At 45.4% G+C, this 22,103-nt stretch overlaps 1 protein-coding gene across 1 annotated transcript in view; it reads left to right on the top strand.

Annotated features, from left to right (window-relative positions):
• The window catches only part of ASTN1 (astrotactin 1), a 191,608-nt gene that overhangs the window by 138,529 nt on the left and 30,976 nt on the right, over positions 1–22,103 (top strand). Inside the window, exon 17 of the mRNA XM_077763092.1 lies at positions 16,360–16,628. Within this exon, the coding sequence (XP_077619218.1) occupies positions 16,360–16,628 (269 nt within the window). The remainder of the gene's footprint in view (positions 1–16,359; positions 16,629–22,103) is intronic.

Raw genomic sequence — 22,103 nt, forward strand, 5'->3', positions numbered from 1 at the left:
CCTGTGCAAGTACCACCCAAGTAGTATTGCATTTCAGGGAGAAATATTTTGTAACTAGAAACGTTGGCTTGGGGGATCAAAATTTAATCTTACATAGCATTTTTATTTGAAATGGTTAAAGATCAGCATGGTCACCAGCATCTTTTATACCCATTTGCCCCCAATATTTTCTTTAAAATTTTTAATGTTTATTTATTTTTTAAGAGAAAGAGAGAGACAGGGCATGAGCAGAGGAGGGGCAGAGAGAAGGAGACACAGAATCAGAAGTAGGCTCCATGCTCAGAGCTGTTAGCACAGAGCCCAAGGGGGGTCTTGAACTCAGAACTGTGAGATCACGACCTGAGCAGAAGTTAGATGCTTAACCAACTGATTCACCCAGATGCCCCCTCTTTCCTCGGTATTAATGACAAGATCATCCAACTGTTGGAGGATGGGTTGCCAGCCTTGAGGGTCACCTTGCGACCATAGGGACCATGTCACTTTGAACAAGCATACCGTTAACAGTGATGTTTGATAGGCCACCATTAGGCAAACCAGCCACATCTTTTGATTGATTGTCATGCATCAAAGCTGTACATGGAAGCACGTTGCCACAAACTAATTATGAATTTAGCATCATCTTTGCCTTCCCCTCACTCATCCCACAGGTCTATCATGACTCCAGTACTAAAGCCAGTGGGACAGCCACAGTCTGGCTCTCCTCCCTCCTGCCATCTCAGGCAGGCAGCTTAGTACTCACAGAAGCCTGGACATAGGCATGGCTTTCTTGGTCTCACTTTTGGGGGGCAAGTAGTGAAGCTCTTGCTCAATCATAGTTTAATTTCCCCATAGTGTGGGGGATTTCTGATCTCTTAACTATGTAGGAGCTGACTTCCTGGCAACCTTGATGAGTTAAATTCCTGCAGATCCAAAGTCTGCAAGTTTAGTCCTCATTTACTATTGAGTATTCTTATTCTGTCTCTAGCTCATGAAGATCCTTGTTCTGTTTTTGAGCACCAATGTTTGTTCATTTTTATTCCTTTTATATGTACTGAGTACCTACTGGGTGCCAAGACTGTGCTAGGTTTGGAGGTCTAATGGTGAACAATGGCTACCATTGAGAGCTAAGATACTGGAGGCCAGGCTCAGGGTTTTAAATGTATTATTCCATTTAACTCTCAGAACAACCCAGTGAGACAAGTTCTGTTATTAACCAATTTAACACATAAGGGAACTGTAGCCCAGAGAGTTTAAGCATCTATCATATGTCCCAGACCTCTGAACTTGACCCTAGGCCTAATTGCCTCCTCTCAGGAGATGAGAAATTCTGGGTGAAGATGGTCTTTGCCAGCTGAGGTGGTGGTCTGGGATATGATAAGCTTACAATGTCTATATCAACTATTTACACTGAGACAGATGGGGCTGCTTCACCCCTCTCCAGCCTTCCCTTCATTTTCAAGACCAGACATCTGCTTTTCTGCCTTCTTTGGTGGTCCAATATCAAAGGTCTTGGAAACGGCCCTCCTCATTGACTATGTTCTCACACATCACTGGGTCCATGAACTTCTGCTGGCTCAGTGGCTAAGCAGGGCCATTTATGGCTGGCTGGCTGGCTGGCTGTTCTCCCCATCAACCATTAATTACTTCATTGACAAAAGAAAATTGTGTGTGTGCACAAGAATGAGGTAGACTTTAATGGAGACTGTGATGTCAGGGCTTTTAAGGGCCAAAGTGACAAGATGGCCATCTTTACGGGTGATGACAGCTGGGCCCTGCTATGTAACAGCCTCTTTCTTCCTTGGCTGGAGGAAATACACAGGTCATTTTAACATTTATAATCTTCTTGATATCTACGTTTGCTATAAGTAGGCAGGGAAGTAGAGTAACATCACAGCGCCACCTTGGTTGGACATAATGACAAAATTCTCTTGAGGGTATTGGAACGAGATGAGTTAATAATGAAATGTGTTAATAGATACTCACTGTCTGCAGGAGAGCATTCAATCTGTCTTCTACATCTGCCCCTCCTTTCATTGTCCCCCTGAACAGAACTGTTGGCATGGCTGTGGCCTTCTTCTCATGTCTCCATAAAGTTCTTTCTTTATGTGATGAATTTGCATGATTGACTTGATCTATGCTTGGTCGAGAGTATAAAGCTTTCTGACTTTAATTCTTATCCCCAAAGTCGGACTAACCACACAGTGTGGTTTTTCTCTGGCAAAATCCATGAAGCGAAGTTTATAGATGGCCAGTAAGAGATTCTGTTCCTGGTGGCAGTACCCTTCTCAGGGTCAGCATGGGGTCCTCTTGGCTGAGGAGCACGCTTGATTACTTCTGGAACAGTTCAGGCCAATGTCATCAGAGTCTGAATCAGTAGTTTTCAAATTAGGCTGCTTGTGCCTGGGGCTCTGAGTAGATGCTTGAATGGCTCCATAAACAATAGAGTTGTTTATCTTTTTACCAAACAGTCATGAAGCCAAATGCCTGGGAGTCTCTTCCCCACTTTTATTTCTTTTACATGTTGGGATAACTTGAAGGATTTAAATATTCTGACAATATTTATAAAATAAATTACTCTTGTTTAGGGTGTTGAATCCAACATGTTATGTGAGGACCGCCATGTTATCCGAAGTCAGAATCCTTTAGTATGTCTGATAAAAGCCATATTCCCAGACCTGCTGCTGCGTCATTGATTTAGGGAAAGATCAAGAAGATGAAGACACAGAAAGTAGAAGCGTAACATCTGGCTGTTAAAAGGGACACAGAGCCCTTCTTCCAAAGCGCCCCGCCTCCCCGGCCCCTGCCATGACATCCCTAAGTGTGGCTGCCTGGCTTCCAAATGAACATTTCTGCCCACCATCTCCCAGGCTGCCTATCTTACTTTGTATCAGTTGTAAGTTATTACAAGACGTGTCCCTGAAGGAATCCAGAGTCTTCCTTCAGACTCCCCCATGCCCAGCAGAGTGGATTTCAGAATTTCCTTGTGGACATGCCCTATGCCTGTCTTCAGAGCCTCTAATATCACTCCTCATCATATCAGTGTCGACTTTTTTTTTATCCACTCCCCCACCTCACACAATGAAAAAATTAGCTTTTGACAAAAATGTTTCTATGCACATCAGCACTGACACAGAGTAGGCAGACACTCAGTGAAAACCTATGCCTCACTAAACGCATTCTCTCCCATTTCCTTCCTCAGATCTTTAGTCTACCCTCTGAAATGTACAAAATTCATGTGATCTCATGTCCATGTGACAGTCCTTCGGATCCTTGGAGAGAGCGCTCCCAAGCCTGTTTCCAGGTCTTCTTGTGTCCATTCCAGACTCCACCAGTTGCTTCAACCATTGTTGAGATGACACCGTGTCCATGTGCCCCGACTGCCCTCCCTATTGTCAGAGTGTCTCTCTACCTGATTCACACAGAAGTGATCCAGCTCGTGGAGTATGGTTTGACATGCCACTGCTTCTGTCCATCCCCTTGATTACCACACTCTCTTAAATACAACCTGAGATTACCTCCATCTGTCGCTCATTGCTGGTCTCTTCATCTTGTAACCCTTGCTTTTCTGTGCATCTGGTTGTTTCCACCACTTGCAGCCAGGTTGAGCCACTGAGCCTTCCCTCACAGACTGGCGTGGGCTGCAGTTCTGGGTGAAACTACATCTCATAAGGAGAGTTTGATTAAGTCTGGACGGGCGGCTGCAAGGACCATATGTCTGAGAACAGAGCACAGGTCACTGGGAGGTGAAAAGATCCTGGTCCACTCAGCACATTTTAAACTCAAGAGAGGAGGACCGAGAGGTGAAGGACTTAAGCAGAATCCAAATCGCCACCAGGAGCCACAATCTATTTGAGCCGGTGTCTGTAACGGGCAGGATAGCGGCATAAATTTCAGTGAGGCAAAGCTAAGTGGTAACGGACTTTAACTTCTGTCATATATAGTTAATTTGCAGAATAAATTGGTCAGGGCAGCAAAAGGATTTAACATCCACATTCATTTGAAAAACAGAAGCTAGAGGAGTATCAGGGGGGAAATGGAGACCGTTACAACATTCCCTGCTGGTTGGAGTAGTATTATTATTAAATAATATTTTTATTAAAAATTTCTAGACCATTTGGTAGCTAAAGATATTTATACACCAGCCTTCGTAGTGTCTCAACAAGGCACTGAATCTCTCTCTGCGGAGCCGCATGAGCCCTGAGAGGCTCCCACCTGAGTGTAAGTCATGTCAGCATCCCGGCCGCTCTCGCTCTCGCGCGCTCTCTCTCCCTCCCTCCCTCCCTCTCNAGCCAAGGCAAATCCTGGTCACACCCATTTCAGAATGTTGAGAACTTTGTCTCGATTAAGCTTGTCTTGTTCAGATTTGAAGCCTGAAGGAAAAGAGATAACAGGCCCCAAGTGGAGCATCTAGAAGGCAGAAGACTGAATAAATGGAGGAAGAGGTGGAAGGAGTCACACAGAGAATGCCCCCAAGGCCATGACTCTGGCAAAGCAAAGGGAGATCATGGGCACCCCTAACTGGGAAATGATACTTCCTGGTAAATACAGGGAAGCATCATTAATTTCATTCTGGAAAGGACCAGAAGCTCAGCGAGGCCCACGCTGGCCCTGGGAGCTGTTTCTCTCTGGTCCAGCTTCCTCCCTCCACTTGTGCCTGGGCCCCTCCCCAGAGTGATCCTGACTCCTTCTTGGGGAGGATCTTGGGAAAAGGGGGAGCTCCTGCTCTCGTGTGGTCTGAGGGTGCACGCTTGGCTTCTCCAAGCAACTTCCCAGACAGGACGCCCAAGAGTGGAGAAAAGAGCCTAATCTCCAAACAAGAGCATGGGAGACTCTCTGCTGGGAGCCTGCTGAGCATGCCCACTCACTCACGTAGTCTCTCTGCTAATGGAGGTTTGCACACAGCCATCCTGCAAGTGTCCCTCATTTTCACCTCTCTCTAAGCCCCGTCCTCTGCCTCCCTCCCCATGCTGCTCTGTCTGTGTCGAATCAGCAGGGATAATCCTGGGCAGCTCTGTACATCTGAGAGGCTGTGACTCTGAATCTTGAAGTCAGGTTTATTTTGATGTTGACAAGAAGCTGCACTGAGCTGCAGCGGGGCCTTGGGATGCTGAGGCAGCCAGAAACTTCTTCCCTCTTCCCATTGCCTGGGACCCTGGGAAGAAGTCCAGCAGGTGCATGGCCAGTCCCCAATCGTCACTGGCTGTTGGTCAGGGGAGGGCTCACCTGATGTCATGAGGCTGAAGGCTGTTCACACTGCAGTGGATTGAATGGTGTCCCCCTAAAATTCACGCCCACCCAGAGCCTCAAATATGAACTTATTTGGAGATAAGGTCTCTGCTGATATGATTCATAGTGTAGGTCCCAAATCCAATGACTAGTGTCCTTAGAAGGAAGAGGGACATTTGGGAAATTTGGACACAGAGAAGACAATCATGTAACAACTGAGGCCAGGATTGGAGTGATGCAACTTCAAGCTGAGAAACTCCAAGAAATGCCATGATGTGAGCCACTAGAAACTGGCAGAGGCAAGGAAGGATTCTTCCCAAGAGCCCACAGAGGAAGCATGGCTCTGTGGACACCTTGACTTTGGACTTTGTGCCTCCAGAACTAGAGGAATAAATTATTGTTTGAAGCCACTCCTTTGGTGCTGATTTGTTTTGGCAGCCCTAGGAAATGAAGGGGAAGAGACTTGCTAAGAACAAAAACCTTGGGGACCGCTTAGAGTCACATGAAAGGCATTTGGTGAATAACGTGTGGGGCTGTAAGATGCACATGAAAAAAGGAAATCATGTCAACATTACAAAAGGGGGGGGTGTTCGATAGTGTGCGCATACATTGGTTAAGGGAGTACCTGCGGAGTGCCAGGGGCTGGGCTCTGGGGACATCTGGGTTAGTAAGGCCCCATGCTGGAGATGAGTGGGACAGACAAGACAGAACCAAACTTAGTCTGATGCAGTGCTGGGTGCACCTCTGGACACGGGTTCCAAGTACCAGTGGAATTACTTCCAGTAGGGATGACGGGACCAGAGAGGAACTTAATAAATATATAGGGAAGGATGGGGGCACCTGGGTGGTCCATTAAGTGTCTGAGTTCAGCTTAGGTCATAATCTCACCGTTTCATGAGGTTGATCCCTGCATCAGGCTCTGTGCTGACAGTGCAGAGCCTACTTGGGATTCTCTGTACCCCTTTCTATCTGCCCCTCCCCTGCCCATTCTCTCTCTCTCTCAAAATAAATAAACTTTAAAATAGATAAATAAATATATCGGGAAGTACAGAGGGAAGGGAGAAGGAATTTTGGGGTGTGTGAGAACAGCAATATCAGCCCCATCTCCCATATGCACTTAGTAAATGTTTCCAGATAACCCCCCCTCGAGCCACCTCAGGTTTCGTGGCCTCGACTTTATGGTGCATCCTAATAAGGCATTGTGTTACAAACTCGAAGAGTTACAGGCAGTAAGAAACCAGAAAGAGCTAAAATCCCTTTGCTTCTTGCCACCCCTTTGTATTTGTTGAACATTTACCAAGCACCGGGCACTGGGTGACAACCAGCCCAAGCCAACGAAACACAAGGCAGCTTCTTGCCCATTGGGGGCAGTCTAGCTGACTAGAAGGGTTCATGTTTGACGTAAAAGCTTTCAGGTTTCCTAGGAGTTCTTGGATTTTATTTTTGATCCTCTTGAGACACATGGGGCTGTGTAGAGATGGGTCTCCAGGCATCCTCAGAGTGGCAGTTCCCCAAGCTATCTTCATTTGTCTCTCTTTTCACTACATTCAAGATGGAAAGCAGTTGGAGCCACAGCTAGGCAAAGACCATCTTTGTGTTTTTATTAATCCCTTGGCAGGTGCTGCCTGGCTCCTAAATGGACCGTCACTGTTACTGACCAAAAAAGAGGCTGACAGAGGCTTTGGTGAGTTTTGGTCAGAGGTTTGGTCAGTTCGTTATTCAGTTAACTGTTCCCAGGCCAAAGAGGACTAATAGTGTTTGGCAAAGACAACGCGTGGTACCTGCACCAAAACTTCAGTTTAACGCAAACCCAATTAGCCAGGAACCTCAACCAGGCAATTCTTTGTTTGACAACATGCCCATCAAGGGGTGGGGGGAGGGAATCCTAAGAAAATGGAGCTGTCTGTTATAGATCAATTTTTTAAAAGCCCTTTGGGGTATATGTACCGTTTTATTTCTGTCTCCCGCAGCTTCTAAATCTGCATAGTCATAATTGATAAACAAAATGATCACCTGGAGGTGCCTTGGGGAAAGGTTTAATTCTGTTTGGTAGGCAATGCTTCACGAGGCAGGCAGACGATTGGAAAACTGCATTTTTAGAGAAGAAAAATGTCACCAGGAATTGGAGGAAAAGTAAGCATTTTCTGGCTAAGTATCAATTAAACAAAAAATTCAATTTTCCAGAAGACACCTTTTCTTCAACCTTGCAGTTAATTGTGCTTTGCCAAGGTTTCCGGTGGATATTTGACGACTGCTAATTATTTACACTGGACCTCACCACACCTGGAGATGCTGCTTTTGCTTATAACAAAGACCATTTTCTATTTCCAGAAGCTTCCTGAAGAAATGCCAAAGAACTACATCTGAAGTTTCAGAAACTTCCATTTGAGAACAATGAAGAATACATCCTGACATAGGATATTTTTTCATTGTGAGCTCATGGGTAGGGAAGGGCAGGAATATAAACTCTACGAAGCGGGGACTGTTTCTGAACATGTTGGGCAGTTGTGAACCAATGGTTTTCGAGTGTTTAATCTGCAAGGCACATCCCCAAAGATGTGCTTCCTCTAAACCAATGGGTAATGATGAATGTGTGGCTGGAAATGTGGGTGGGCTCCTGTGTACAGGCTGAGATGGGGCAAGATAGGAAAACTCCAGAAGACACAGGTTTCCATGTTTCGTCCTTAGGGCCATTCTTGGGGTCCAAAGTGTCTCCACCACCACCCCCGCCCTGCTCTTGCTGTTACAACCACTGACTTTTTCTGCTGGTGAAGTAGAATACATGATGCTGAATCCCAGTACAAATGCTGTCACTCAGCTCCCAGAGCTGCCTACACCCTTGCAGCGATTTGCTTTCTACCACAGCTGCTGTTTGGTGTCTGTGACCTCATGGCCCAGGACACCAATCCTATCCTTTGCCACTTTGTGACATTAGTGGCTGCGATGGTCCCACATTTACCAGTCACCAGAGAACCACTGCCTGCTGGTCGGTGCCAGTATTGGCTGCTCCTTTTCTTAAGTTTAACTCCTTCTATCCCAACGTAAACACTCCACTACAGCAATAACCTTTGAGATTTTACACAGTTTGAAAGGTGTACTTTTGCAGTATTTCCTCAAATCTGTGGAATCAGATTATCTTGTGCCAGTTCACATTTGTCCCTGAAAGGGGTGGAACTTGCTCTGGATGGAATTTCCCACTTTTTTTTTTAGGAGAAAACTAGAAAATCTCAAAAGAATCCGGGACAGCAAGGCGAGAAATGAATCAAAATCTAGCCTGTCTAGTTAGTACCTAGTCACACCGTATACAAGTCATTATAAATGATTTATTAACTCAACAAACACTGGTAAGCATTAAATATATATTTGATTAATGAATTGTTGTATGCATTAGCTACTTGTTAGGCACTGTGGGATATTACAGTGGAAGAACCAGACACGGTTTTGCCCCTCAAGGAGCCTGTTAGATGGTGGGCGGGGTGGGCAAGTAGACTGGCATGGTGAGAATAATTAATTTTAGAGACTCCTCACTGTGTCCCTGGCACTGCAAACTCTCTTGATGGGTTCTATCAGTTCATCTTTACTGCAGCTTTACTAAAGCCATTCAGTTACTATCTCCTTTTTAGATATGAGAAAGCCCAGGTCCAGAAAGGTTCGGAAACTCACCCCAGATTATACAGCTAGCAAGTGCTAAGGTCAGAAATCAATCCCAAGCAGTCTGACTCAGACCTCACACTTTAAACTGCTGTGCCACTGGGGCAGCTGTGGGCGAGCAGAGGAGTGGATGGTTTGGGGAGGTAAAGAATGTGAAAACTGGGTGATTGGTTGGGAGGGCAAGGAAGAACCAAAAACAAAGCCAAAACTCCCATGTTGAGCAGTGAGGAAGCCGGTGCCTTTTGCTGAACTAGCACCTTGGGGACAAGCAAGTTGCTGGTGAGAGTGTGGAGGAATGACCACAACAATTTGGGTCACGTTGAGTTTGAGATGCCTGTCGGACATTCAGGTGGATTTCCAAGCAAGCTATTGATGATGAGGCTCTGTTATGCTGGTGGAAGAAGCCCCGGCTAGAGATGGAGAGTTGGTTATGGTTAGAATAATGGTTTGTCCTAACCACTGGATGGTTCAAAGCTTTAGTAAGGGGCTAGCGACTGTTTGCAAATATTTTGGTTTTATTCTTTATGTTTGACTCTTTTTAAAATTTTAAATCTATGACGTGGGTTGTTATATTCACCCCCTTTACCCTGCCCCCCAAAACATATATCAATGGAGAGAGAGAGAGGAAGGACATGGATACACTTGAAATGGATGGAGGAGTCTCAAAGATGAAGATACAGTTACTGACCCCAAGCACTCATTGTGTCATACAGAGGACTAGAGAGAAGTGGTCAGTTTATGCCCTCTCCTCTTCTCCCTGATTATTAACCCATCACATTGTACTTTATTCAGGTCTCAGAGACTGTCTTACGGCAAGTCTAGGAGCCCATTTTAAGTCATCCAGAGCGACTTGAACCTCTGTGTCCAAAGACGTGACCAAACATCCCAATAGACTGATCTGAGCCAGAGTGCACAGATGGAAATGTGAATTCAGATAACTCCAGGGTGCCCTGTGTGACCAGGAGGAGGCTGGGGAGGGAGGGGGTGGAATCAGGGTGTCGGGGGGACTCCAGGGTGCAGTGTGCTATGACTGTGCTTCGTTTGCCCCACGTCAAGCTTCTTTCCTGTAGATCCTACGCTGTCTCCAAGAGCTAGGATCTAATTAGTTTGCATTTGATTTCTTTGCTGCCTAATGAACTACCTCTGTAGTCCTGGCTGTGCTGTCATTAACATCTCATTGCCTTGGGCACCAACTCAGGAGAGAGAGTCTTAAACAGTCCCCAAATCCTACAGGAATTGTACCAATTTACTTCATAACAATGAATCTACCTCCATGACCTGTCAGAGCAGAGCAGACCCTGTATGAGGATGGGTCCCTCACTTTTATCATCCTCGTATGCTCCTGAGTCTAGGTGGGTCAGTATGTACACCCCTAAGGCCATGGGCACATCCACAATGAGATTCAGAACATTGAGGATGCCAATATTCTCATTCCACAATATTCTATTGAGGAAATTCATCCACTGTGTGCTGTAGGATACAGATTTAGCCTAAAGCAAATGGCATTTATTTATAGCAAACTGTATTTGCAAAATGCTTTGCAGTTTTGGGGTTGTTAACTACATTCCAGGTTGGCTGTTCTTCTACTTATATGAAAGCTAAGTGTCATGGCAGAACTCCAAAGCCTCCCTGAGAGCAATTACATGAAATCTGCAGACAGGAATAAGAGGGGGCCACACCCCTTATGGGCACCTGGGTGCCTTGATCAGAAGATACCTTTGCCAATTATAATCTTTTAAGAGCTTAAGTGTAGCTCATTTCTTATGTCCAGAGTCTCATAACTTGTTGAAATCATATATTCATTTTATTAAGAAACAAGGTAGTGTCTTAAAGTACTAGAGAATTTCCACCTGGGATCTAGAGGGCAGAAGAGATAAGAAGTAACCAGAGTGGGAGGTGGAAGGCAGAGCAATTGAAGGAAATAAGATGGGGTCTCCTCCTGTGACTCTCCACACATTCTCTCTACCTGCCTCTCCAACACTGAGGGGGAGTTAAAAGCAAACGTCAAAGATCAGACTCCTCTTAAGCTTGTAGGATTTGAACTACTTCCTCACTTTGCCACAGACATGATGGTTATAGGTGCTCTCTTTGGGCAAAGGGAGATTTATCTGGGTTTTCACCACCGGACTCCATCATTTTAAGGAGTATTTCCCAATTGTGTCTTTAACTGCGCATGGAAAATGCATTTTCTCTTTGAAAAATCTCTCTCACACACACATCTCTATTCTTTGCTGGAGCCCGAATGGATGGCTTTGGGAGTTCGCTGCTCATCACTTCTGTATAAATCCAGCTCCTCTCTAGACAACTCCATACTGTGAGATGAGGGGCCTACAGGGGCCTTCAACAGGGCCTGCTTTCTATGAACCTGAATGTTTTCAGAAGAAGGAAAATAGGATTCTGGATTAAAGCAAGAGTTTGGTGGTTTGCCACCATCTTCTTTTGCATCCTCCTTCCCACGCCTCCCTTCTCCCTAACCTTGCACCTACCCAGGGCTGGAGGATATCGAGGGGGATTCGTGGGGTCTTGATTTTGATTGGAGCAGTCAGAAGATAGCTGTCAGGGAATAGCCCCTCAAATGGTTACAGCAATTACAAGCCATAACGATGGAGCGCTGGAGGGCTGGGAGGTGGTCACTCAGCAACACTGTGTTTGGGGATTCAGTGCCCTCTAGTGGCCGCATCCATCTGTCAGAACGATGGGCAGGCGTCCTATCCTGGGATGTGTGGGGTGTGTGGTGGGGAAGTGGGGAACAGAGTCCCTGGATATTTGGGGATTAAAGGTGAGAGGAAAGGAATTTGGTGGCATATTATCTCGGCTTACAAGTAAATTTTACTCCATGTAAAAGATATCAAGGGGGGATTTTAATTTTCTCTGTCTCTCAGAATTACCCATCTCTCACTATTGTTTCTCCTTAGGATACATTTTATGGAATTAGGCTACTCATTAATTTTTTATTATTCCATTGAAAAAAATGATACCATCGCAAACATTTTTAAGTTGCCAGGTGTTACTTTTCTGTTCAGTTTATTTTCTGTGGTGCCAAAGTGGCCACACAGAATTCATTGCAAGATTTTTCCTCTCACAGAAGTCATGGTAGACTTGCTATCGCCATCTAGTGGTCATTTCGTGGGACCTCTTTTCCCAGCCTCTGTTGAATACTTTCTCCACAAGGAGGGCTGTGGGCTGCTGAAGCGAATCTGACTGTACGGGTCATGAGGGCTCTCGAGGAGACCCTCAAACTCTCTGGCAAGGTTTATGCAGTAAAAGTTTTTAACCTTTGTCTTGAAAAGATGCACTGTGTCTTTACTGATTTTTTAAAAAATTTCACTCACTTTCCCATGCATGAAAGCCGCCTTTTCTAGAAATCATATCAAGAATCCAAGACCTCATTCCCCTCACTTATCCCTGCCCAGTCTGTATAGCCTGTTGAAGAAGACTGAGGCCTGTCCAGGGGCTCAGGTGAGGAGAGTCCTGCCAGATTGTGGTCACTTTACAAATACTCCGAGCCCTGGGATTGACTGAGTTGCATAAGCCTGAATGTCAATCAGTATTTACATGTGGCTCAAGTGACTGTGGGGCTAGCTGATGTGGACTCCTGGGCCTCCCTATTTGATAGCATCATTCTTGGTTTTGGTGTGTATAGTTACGCAGTTCTTATAAACTAGGAAAAGCTTCAGGTCCACTCTGGGTTTGTGATTAAACAAAGAGCAAATGTGAAATGAATTGTGTCCCATGTTTGCAGTCACTGAGTGAGTCCTTTGTGTTAGTGAGCGGGAGGAAACCCATGTCAGTGGGGCCTCCAGGTAAAGATGCCTCATCCACATAATGAGGATGTTCATCTGGGAGACAACAGTGCCGAAATGTCTCGTGACGTTTCCAAACGTGCTCATATTACATAACAGACAAGAGGGAGGTGAGCAGAGAGCTCGCTGGACCCCACAAGAGAGAACCTTGTTATCAAGTCAATGAGTTGTATCACAGTCACCTTCTGGAACCTCTTTGCAAACAATTCCAACCATTTCCTCCAGAGATCTGACTTGTCAAGTACTGCATTCCTGATCAGTCCAAGACAACCAGAATGCATGTTCTAGATCTGCCCCTTGTTTTCTTCACACACACACACACACACACACACACACACACACACACACAATTTATTGTCAAATTGGTTTCCATACAACACCCGGTGCTCATCCCAACAAGTGTCCTCCTCAATACCCATCATCCATTTTCCCCTCTCTCTCACCCCCCATCAACCTCAGTTTGTTCTCATTATTTGAGAGTCTCTTATGGTTTGCCTCTCTCCCTCTCTGCAACTTTTCCCCCCTTCCCCTCCCCCATGGTCTTCTGTTAAGTTTCTCAAGATCCACATGAGTGAAAACATATGGTATCTGTCTTTCTCTGACTGACTTATTTCACTTAGCATAATACCCTCCAGTTCCTTCCACGTTGCTGCAAAGGGCCAGATTTCATTCTTTCTCATTNGTCATCTTTCTATTTCTTCACTGCATTATTTGTTTTTCAGGTGTGGAGTTTGGTAAGTCCCTTATAGAGTTTGGATACTAGTTCTTTAGCTGATATGTCATTTGCTACTATCTTTTCCCATTCCTTCAGTTGCTTTTTAGTTTTGTTGATTGTTTCCTTTGCCATGCAGAAGCTTTTTATCTTGATGAGGACCCAATAGTTCTTTTTTGTTTTTGATTCCCTTGCCTTTGGAGATGTGTTGAGTAAGAAATTGCTGTGGGTAAGGTCAAAGAGGTTGTCTTCTGCTTTCTCCTCTAGGGTATTGGTGGTTTCCTGTCCCACATTCACATCCTTCATCCATTTTGAGTTTATTTTTGTGTATGGTGTGAGAAAGTGGTCTGGTTTCATTCTTCTGCATATTGCTGTCCAGTTCTCCCAGCACCATTTGTTAAAGAGGCTATCATTTTTCCACTGGATACTTTTTCCTGCTTTGTCAAAGATGAGTTGGCCATACATTTGTGGGTCCAATTCTGGGTTCTCTATTTTATCCCATTGGTCTATGTGTCTGTTTTTGTGCCAATACCATGCTGTCTTGATGATTATAGCTTTGTAGTATAGGCTAAAGCCTGGGATTGTGATGCCTCCCATTTTGGTTTTCTTCTTCAATATTACTTTGGCTATTTGGAGTCTTTTGTGGTTCCATACAAATTTTAGGATTGTTTGTTCTAGCTTTGAGAAGAATACCGGTGGAATTTTTATTGGGATTGCACTGAATGTGTAGATTGCTTTGGGTAGTATTGGCATTTGAACAATATTTATTCTTCTAATCCATGAGCATGGAATGTTTCTCCATTTTTTTTGTGTCTTCTTAAATTTCCTTCATAAGTTTTCTGTAGTTTTCAGCATACAGATCCGTTATATCTTTGATTAGGCTTATTTCTAGGTATTTTATGGTTTTTGGTGCAATTGTGAACGGGATCAGTTTCTCTATTTCTCTTTCTGTTGTTTCATAATTGGTGTATAAAAATGCAACCGATTTCTTTTTTATTTTAATGTTTTATTTATTTTTGATAGAGAGAGAGACAGCGTGCACAGGGGAGGGTCAGAGAGAGAGGGAGATACAGAATCTGAAGACAGGCTCCAAGCTCTGAGCTAGCTGTCAGCACAGAGCCTGACGCGGGGCTTGAACCCATGAACCGTGAGATCACGACCTGAGCTGAAGTCGGACGCTTAACTAACTGAGCCACCCAGGTGCCCCAGCAACCAATTTCTGTACATTGAGTTTTGTACCCTGCAACCTTGCTGAATTCATGTATCAGTTCTAACAGACTCTTAGTCCAGTCTGTTGGGTTTTCCATGTAAAGTATCATGTTGTCTGTGAAAAGTAAAAGTTTGGCTTCATCTTTACAAATTCTGATGCCTTTTATTTTGTTGTATGATTGCTGATGCTAGGACTTCCAACACTATATTAAACAATAGTAGTGAGAGTGGACATCCCTGTCGCATTCCTGATCTCAGGGGAAAGCTCTCAGTTTTTCCCCATTGAGGCTATTAGCTGTGGGCATTTCGTAAATGGATTTTATGATGTTTAAGTAAGTTCCTTCTATCCCACTTTCTCAAGGGTTTAAGAAAGGATGCTATATTTTGTCACATGCTTTTTCTGCATCTATTGACAGCATCATATGGTTCTTATCTTTTCTTTTGTTAATGTGATGTATCACATTGATTCGTGAATATTGAACCAGCCCTGCAACCCAGGAATGAATTCCACTTGATCATGCTGAATAATTCTTTTTATATGCTGTTGAACTCGATTTACTAGTATCTTGTTGAGAATTTTTGCATCCATAATCATCAGGGGTAGTGGCCTGTAGTTCTCTTTTTTTTGCTGGGTCTCTGTCTGGTTTGGATCTGCCCCTTCTTTCTAAAAGCCCAGTGGTCTCTATGAAATTGTTTCATGTTCGGAACTGTAGTGGTGTCACAAAAAATCAGGGGTCTTGTAAGGAACCAAAGGCAAAAGCAGACTTGGTTGGTGGACTCTACATCCATCTTCCTCTGGAATGAAGAAGTTAAATGGGAAATCATGAAGGCTTGGAGGGAAGATATCAAGCAGTGCTTTCTTCCATAGGGAACAAAGTATTATGTTCCGGTAGGCATTTCTCATCTTTGACACCAAAAGTAAGCCAAGAATTTTTCTAACTACCTTTCACTCATCAATCAAGGGCAATATGAACCAGTCTCTTTGGAGCGCGTTGGAGTGCACATCTTTTTGAAAAAGCTAAAACCACCTCTGATTCTTCAATACATTGATGAGTAATGAAGTAGAGAAGTCCTCTTCCTCCCCCAGTGACTTAAAGGCTTTGGAATCTGGCAAAACTGGATTCAAATCCCAGGTCCTACCATAAACTACCTTCTGTGATCTTAAGGCTCTTGGTCTCATTTTCCTCATGCATAAAATGGATGCAATGATGTGAGTCCATGCAGAGAATTCTCATAAGGGTTGAAGGAGGCTTGGACTAGCTCGCACTTCATAGTTTAGGTAAATCTTACCTATGGTTAAAATTAAGAGTATTATGATGGTGATTGGACATGCACTAGCCACTGGGTATGTGTTTAAAAACATGCTGCCATCACACAACACTAGAGGTAGGTACTAGGAATATCTTCGTTTAACAGGTGAGGGATCTGAGTCCTTGAATAATCACTGTTGCTACTACTTGTACTACTATAGTCGTAGATCCTGCATAGGCATTGCAGATGCCTCCCTCTGAGGGATCAGGGGAGCTGATGATTCTCCAAAAGGAAACAACCTGATCTCACATTTGATCTCACATTTGATGGCTGTTTCTAACTCTGTAGGTCACTGGGAGCATGGGTTCCCCACATAGAATGGGACAGCAGACTCACATCTGTAACCCGTCAGTGACATTTGGTGACCACTCTACGATTTGACTCCGGCACTCAGGGGCTACAAGATGATGCAAGACCTTTTCTTCCATGATCCTTGCTCACTACTCCTTTTTGTTTTGTGTCCGGCAGGCAACTCTCCATCCGACGAGTCAGAGGAACGGGAAAGAGACCCCAAGGTGCTGACATTCCCAGAATACATCGCCAGCCTGTCAGAGTCTGGCACCAAGCGCATGGCAGCTGGGGTCCGCATGGAGTGCCAGAGCAAGGGACGGTGCCCCTCATCCTGCCCCCTTTGTCATGTGACATCCAGCCCTGACACTCCTGCTGAGCCAGTTCTGCTGGAGGTGACCAGAGCAGCCCCCATCTATGAACTGGTGACCAACAACCAGACCCAGAGGGTAAGAGGCCTGGGACTCTTGACTCGGAGAGGCATCAGCAAAAACAGAGGGTTTCCAGGTAGATTGGGGAAGTGACGGGTTGTAGTTGAGCTCTGTGCTACAGTATAGACAGTGAGACTTTTTGTTGAGCTAATCCAGGCACATCATTTGCTTAGATTTGCATGTTTGCATATGAAATCAAATTAGTGCATCCACAACACCCATGGTAATGACTCAGAAGTCACAACTCAGCGTTAGTGTAGGTCCTTGGGCAACAAGGGGTGAAAGGAAGAAGGTGGATAGGGAGGCATGGCGTTTGTAGTCACTAAAGTCATTGTTCAGAAAGCCTCAGGGGACAGTTGTGGGAGGAGGCTCAGCTCCCCTAACAGATCCCAAGCCTGGACCAGCTGTGAGGTTAGGAGGAGTGCATAAGGCCCAGTGTCCAAAGAGAAGGGTCTGGCCTTGGCCTGGAGGGGATGGTTTTCTGCCCATCACTCTGACTTTCAGAACAAAGTCTATAAAACACCGCATCCATGCAAATCTTCCACCTCAAATAATGCTGCTAGGTCATGACATTTCTCAGCAGCTCCCCTTTCCCACTGCGGCTCCCTTTCCAGAGGTGTTATGAGAAAATGAATGGACCCAAAGGGATGAGCTGGAGAAATGTGGCTTAGCTCATCTCCTAGCTCTCTGATGTCCTCAAGGACAGCTAGAACAGAGTGGGTCAAACGCACAACAGCAACGGTGATGATGATGACGAGAATAAAAACACGAAAGTTCAGGGTGCGGGACTTTTGAGACTACAGGCAAAGATGGCCTTGGGGACAAGATAGTAGAGTCAGAGCAGAGAGCTGCTCACCTGCCTGAGACGTGTGTCCATTCTGGTGGGGCTGTAATTGCTTTCTCTTTCCTCATTTAAGGGACACTTGGTGTGTTTCGTTGTTTCATAGGTGATGCTCAGACCCACAAGGACAGATTTTGCACGCGTGGGCTCCTCTCACCTTTCCACCTCTGCCACAGACATTTCACTGAGTGTTTGGAAATGAACTTTCTCATGGGAACAAAAGGATAAATGGTTCCTTTGGCCTATAAATTCCTCTTCAATCTGGTAGAAGTGACTGGAGGAGGAGGGCTCACAAGGATGATGAGGACGGGCTGGTGTCACTGTGGGGACCCACAGTGGTGGCTTTAATCCAGCACCCTTACCTGACCCACTTTGTCTTCTGCGAGCACCCAAGGCTGCTGGTGCCCCAGGAGCCCCTGTGCACTTGCCTGGGAACAGCAGAGGCAGGGAGTGTGCTCCCTGTGCTCCCGTGCTGTGGGGCAAGTTTGGTGGGAGAGGAGGACGGAGGCCCTGGCTTCCTGCAGGGGCACTGTGATCATGCTGGGGGAGCTGGAGGAATCTTCTTCAGCCTCCCCCTCTCTGGATCTCGTACTTGCCACATCCTGGCCCCTCCTTGTCTCCCTGCACTGGTTTTAAGAGAGGGGTTCGGAGACACTATGCATCTGGCTGTAGTTTGAATATTTTAATTTCTAAACACATAGACAGGGTGGTCCAAGCTGGTTCAGTCACCATCACATATTTCCTCTCTCCTATTCTTCAGACGCACTCTGTCTTCTCTGCTCATTCTCTCTACTCCTCTGCTTTTTGCTTCTAATTTTCTCTTTCTCTCAAAGAATGAAGATGTGGAGTGCAGAAGCAAAGGAGGGGTGGGGGTGCTAAGTCACGACAGCAGTAGCCTGGTGTGTGTTCTTATCCCTACCTCTCTGGCGCATCTGGAACCAATTTTCTAACCTTTCTGGTTCTTCTTGGCCTCCTCCTCTTGGATCAGATAATCTATGATGCCATAGTTCAGCCTAGTAATTAGAAACAGCTCAGAGGGGTGCCTGGGTGGCTCAGCTGGTTAAGCATCCAACTTCAGCTCAGGTCATGATCTCCTGGTTTGAGTTTGAGCCCCACATCAGGCTCAGAACCTGGAGCCTGCTTTGGATTCTGTGTCTCCCTCTTTCTCTGTCCCTCCCCCACTCACACTCTGTCTCTCGCTCTCTCTCAAAAATAAATAAACATTAAGAAAGAAAGAAAGAAAGAAAGAAAGAAAGGAAGAAAGGAAGAAAGGAAGAAAGGAAGAAAGAGCTCAGAAACCAGTAGGTGAAGCCATATAACCCACCAGGTATCCCAGACTCAAACTCACCATCTTCCACCCCACACAGCCACGAACATTGTGCTTCCATCTCAGTGAATGAGATTCTTTTCCACCAAATTGCCCAAAATGGAGACCAAGTTTGCTTCCTTTTCTTTTCACTCCCTGACATCTGTGTGTCACCAGGGACCACAAATGTCTTGAATCCATCCTCCCGGTACTGTACCTCCGTCACAGCCTAACTATTTCAGCCATCCACCGTAACATCAGGCCACCGTCTTCTTGTTATAGTAGCCTCTTACTGGTTTTCCTGGGAGACCAGTCAGAGTTTTCTGTCCGATGTGGACCTCTGGCCCTCCTGCAGCCAGGTAATTCAGGAGCTCTGCAGAATCTGTTAAATACAATCTAAAGTCCTTAGTGTGTCACTATAAGGGTCGTTCATTGTCCCAACGGTGTCTTCACTTACACGGTTAGGATGTACCCACTCTATACTTTATGTTCTCTCCTCCAAATTATAACTCTTTGTACCTCCTTAAACACATAATTTCTTCTGTTGTGCATCTGGCCCTTCAGACTTGTCACTCTCTCTCCCAGGAATGGCCTGTCCTACGTTTCTGCCACTGGCAAACTCCTGCTGTTACAGTATTTCCAAGTTTCAGCTCAAGTATCACCAGCTGTGACAAGCCTTCCCTTGTTCTCCTAGGTCACCCCATGTGCCTTCAAGTAGCTCCCATTGTCTGTATCCAGACATCTTCTGAAGCATGTGTCACCTGCTATCATAAGTGTTCACATGGTTCATTCTCCTATGGACTCTGAGAAACACTCATTCTTCTATGGAATCCCAGTGCCTAGTAGCAGTGGACACATAGTCAGCACTTTGCTAAATCAATAAATGAAATAAAATAAATGGAAGAATGAAGGGCTAGGTGAACATGGCTTGAAAGTTCAGTTGCTTTTCTTAGAAGAAAATAATAACAAAAATGGGGAAATCCCATTTCTTTTCTGGAATCAGAATTAAATCTAATAACAAATGAGGACTTCCCAGGCAATGCCTGACACATAGTTGATATTAAGAAAAATGTAATTTTCCCCCTTTCTTTCCAAAAGTCCTTCATCTTGATTCCTCTCTTCAACCCTTTCCTACCTTCTACAGCTAGCTATGGCCCAGGATTTAGGGAGTCAGAACTCGTGGGCTTGTGTGAGTCGAAGGCAAAAGTTAAGGCTTTTGAAGAAATGTTTGTCATCATACGCGATGGTCCTTACTCCTTTGTGTTGGAAATCTGATCATGTTGTTCCCCTATTTAAACCACTTTAATGGGGTGCCCTAGAGTTCAAGCCTTGCATCAAGAGCTGCACTGTCAGTGTGGAGCCTGCTTGGGATTCTCTCTCTGTCTCTGTCTCTCTCTCTGCCTCTCTGTATCTCTCTTTCCCCATCAAAATAAATAAACTTTTTAAAAAGCAGGGGGGCGCCTCGGTGGCTTAGTTGGTTAATTGACTCTTGACCTTGGCTCAGGTCATGATCTCACAGTTCATGAGATTGAGCCCCAAGTCTGTCTCTGTGCTGACAGCATGGAGCCTGCTTGGGATTCTCTGTCTCTCCCTCTCTCTCTGCCCCTCCCTCACTCTTTCTCTCTCAAAAATAAATAAATAAACATTTTTTTAAAAAAAGCACTTTAATGGCTTGCAGCTGCCCTTAGAATGTGATACTGCCCCTCACCAAGGCCCACACAACTTTTGTAACCGGCCCCACCCCTTCCCATTTTCTCATTTGCTGAGTGCCTCTTTGCCCTTCACTCCATCTCTTAGAGCCAGAGCAACCTGTCCTCAGTTTATTTTAGAGGTCAAGTTTCATCCGGGCTGAAGTCTTCTTAATATTGGTTTTCCCACTTGGAACACTTCCCCATCTTTTGTAACCAGACTCTTGATCTGTCCCTCCAAGTTCAGATAAAAACACACATCCTCATGGGGCTCCCCCAAACCCTTCTGTGACATTGCCCCCACCCCTTGTACGTCCTGCCACATTTCACCCTTTTCCTTTGGAGCCCCCACCACCCAGTTGTAGTTATTTGGTCAACTTATGTAACTTCGTTCATTTGTTTATTATTTTGCTGCAAGATTTATGTGAGCAGAGGCCATATCTGTCTCATGCATCACTGTATCCTCAATGCCAAGCACAGGAAACTCACCCCCACAGGTGCTTAGCTAGTAATTGCTGATGAATGCGGTAACCGGGCAGCCACAATTTCCTCTCCATTCTACCAATCTCAAAGAAAGCCCTCTGTCCTAGTTTAGAAAAGTATACTTTTGATTCAAATTTGGTTCAGGCAGGCAGACCATAACGTGAGCACCCAGCGGGCTCCAGGCATCATGCTGAGAACTGGCAGGTCCAGCACTGATGAGAAGAGCTTTGCCAGAAAGAGCCCGAGATGTAGAATGTGTCCTCTTGAGCTCAGGTTCCGTCACTGCTCCCAGTCACTAGCCTGTGAGCCCGAGCAACTCACTTAACCTCTCTGACTCTAAGTGTCTTCCACTCTCTATCATAACCATTTTCCAAGGATCTCAGACTAAAGTGTTAGCCCTAAAAGGGCCTTGAAATTCTAAAACTACACACATATTATAGGGACAATCAAGAATGGGCCCCTGCTCTCTAGAAACTTCCAGCCTGAGGAATTGGGATGAGGAAGGTCAGTATTGACCCTTATTTTGATGAATTAAGATGGCCCATGTAAAGTTCTGAAGGAATGTAATTTAAGATGCTGGCTTTCGGCTTGACATTTTGATTTCTGTAGGGTTAGCTCTCTTTTTTTGTCTTCTTATTCTCTTCCTTTTTCTTGTCCTTCCTTCTTTCTTTCCTCCCCCCCCACCCCCGCCTCTTTCTTTCTTTCAATTTCTTGGCCCAAAATTTTCCATGTGAGTTTGGTAAGAGTGGGTCAGAGAGAAGAGACTCATAAGAAAAGATGATGAGCTGACCCAGAGAGAAAGCTGACCTTGGCCAGCTCGGATGCCCATGCGCCCTGGGGCCAGCCTCACCCTTTGCCCATCCCTGGGCTGGGGTTGAGGCAGCAGCGCCCCATGAATGGTCCATGCCCACCAGGATCTGCTTCCTTACCAGAGAATTGTCCTGTCCCAAGTTTTTCTCCCTGACTCGTCTAATTTTATCTTTTTGTCCTTTCATTTAATAGTGAACATCCGCTGTGAAATCACTGTATATAAACAATTGTTCTCGAGCCCCGCATCGGGCTCTGTGCTGACTGCCAGCTCAGAGCCTGGAGCCTCTTTCAGTCTGTGACCCCCCCCCCCTCTGACCCTCCCCTGCTCACGCTGTCTCTCTCTCTCTCTCTCCCAATAAATAAAA

This window comes from Crocuta crocuta, unplaced genomic scaffold (genome assembly GCF_008692635.1).
Source record: "Crocuta crocuta isolate KB4526 unplaced genomic scaffold, BGI_CrCroc_1.0 scaffold3, whole genome shotgun sequence".
Classification (NCBI taxonomy): Eukaryota; Metazoa; Chordata; class Mammalia; order Carnivora; family Hyaenidae; genus Crocuta; species Crocuta crocuta.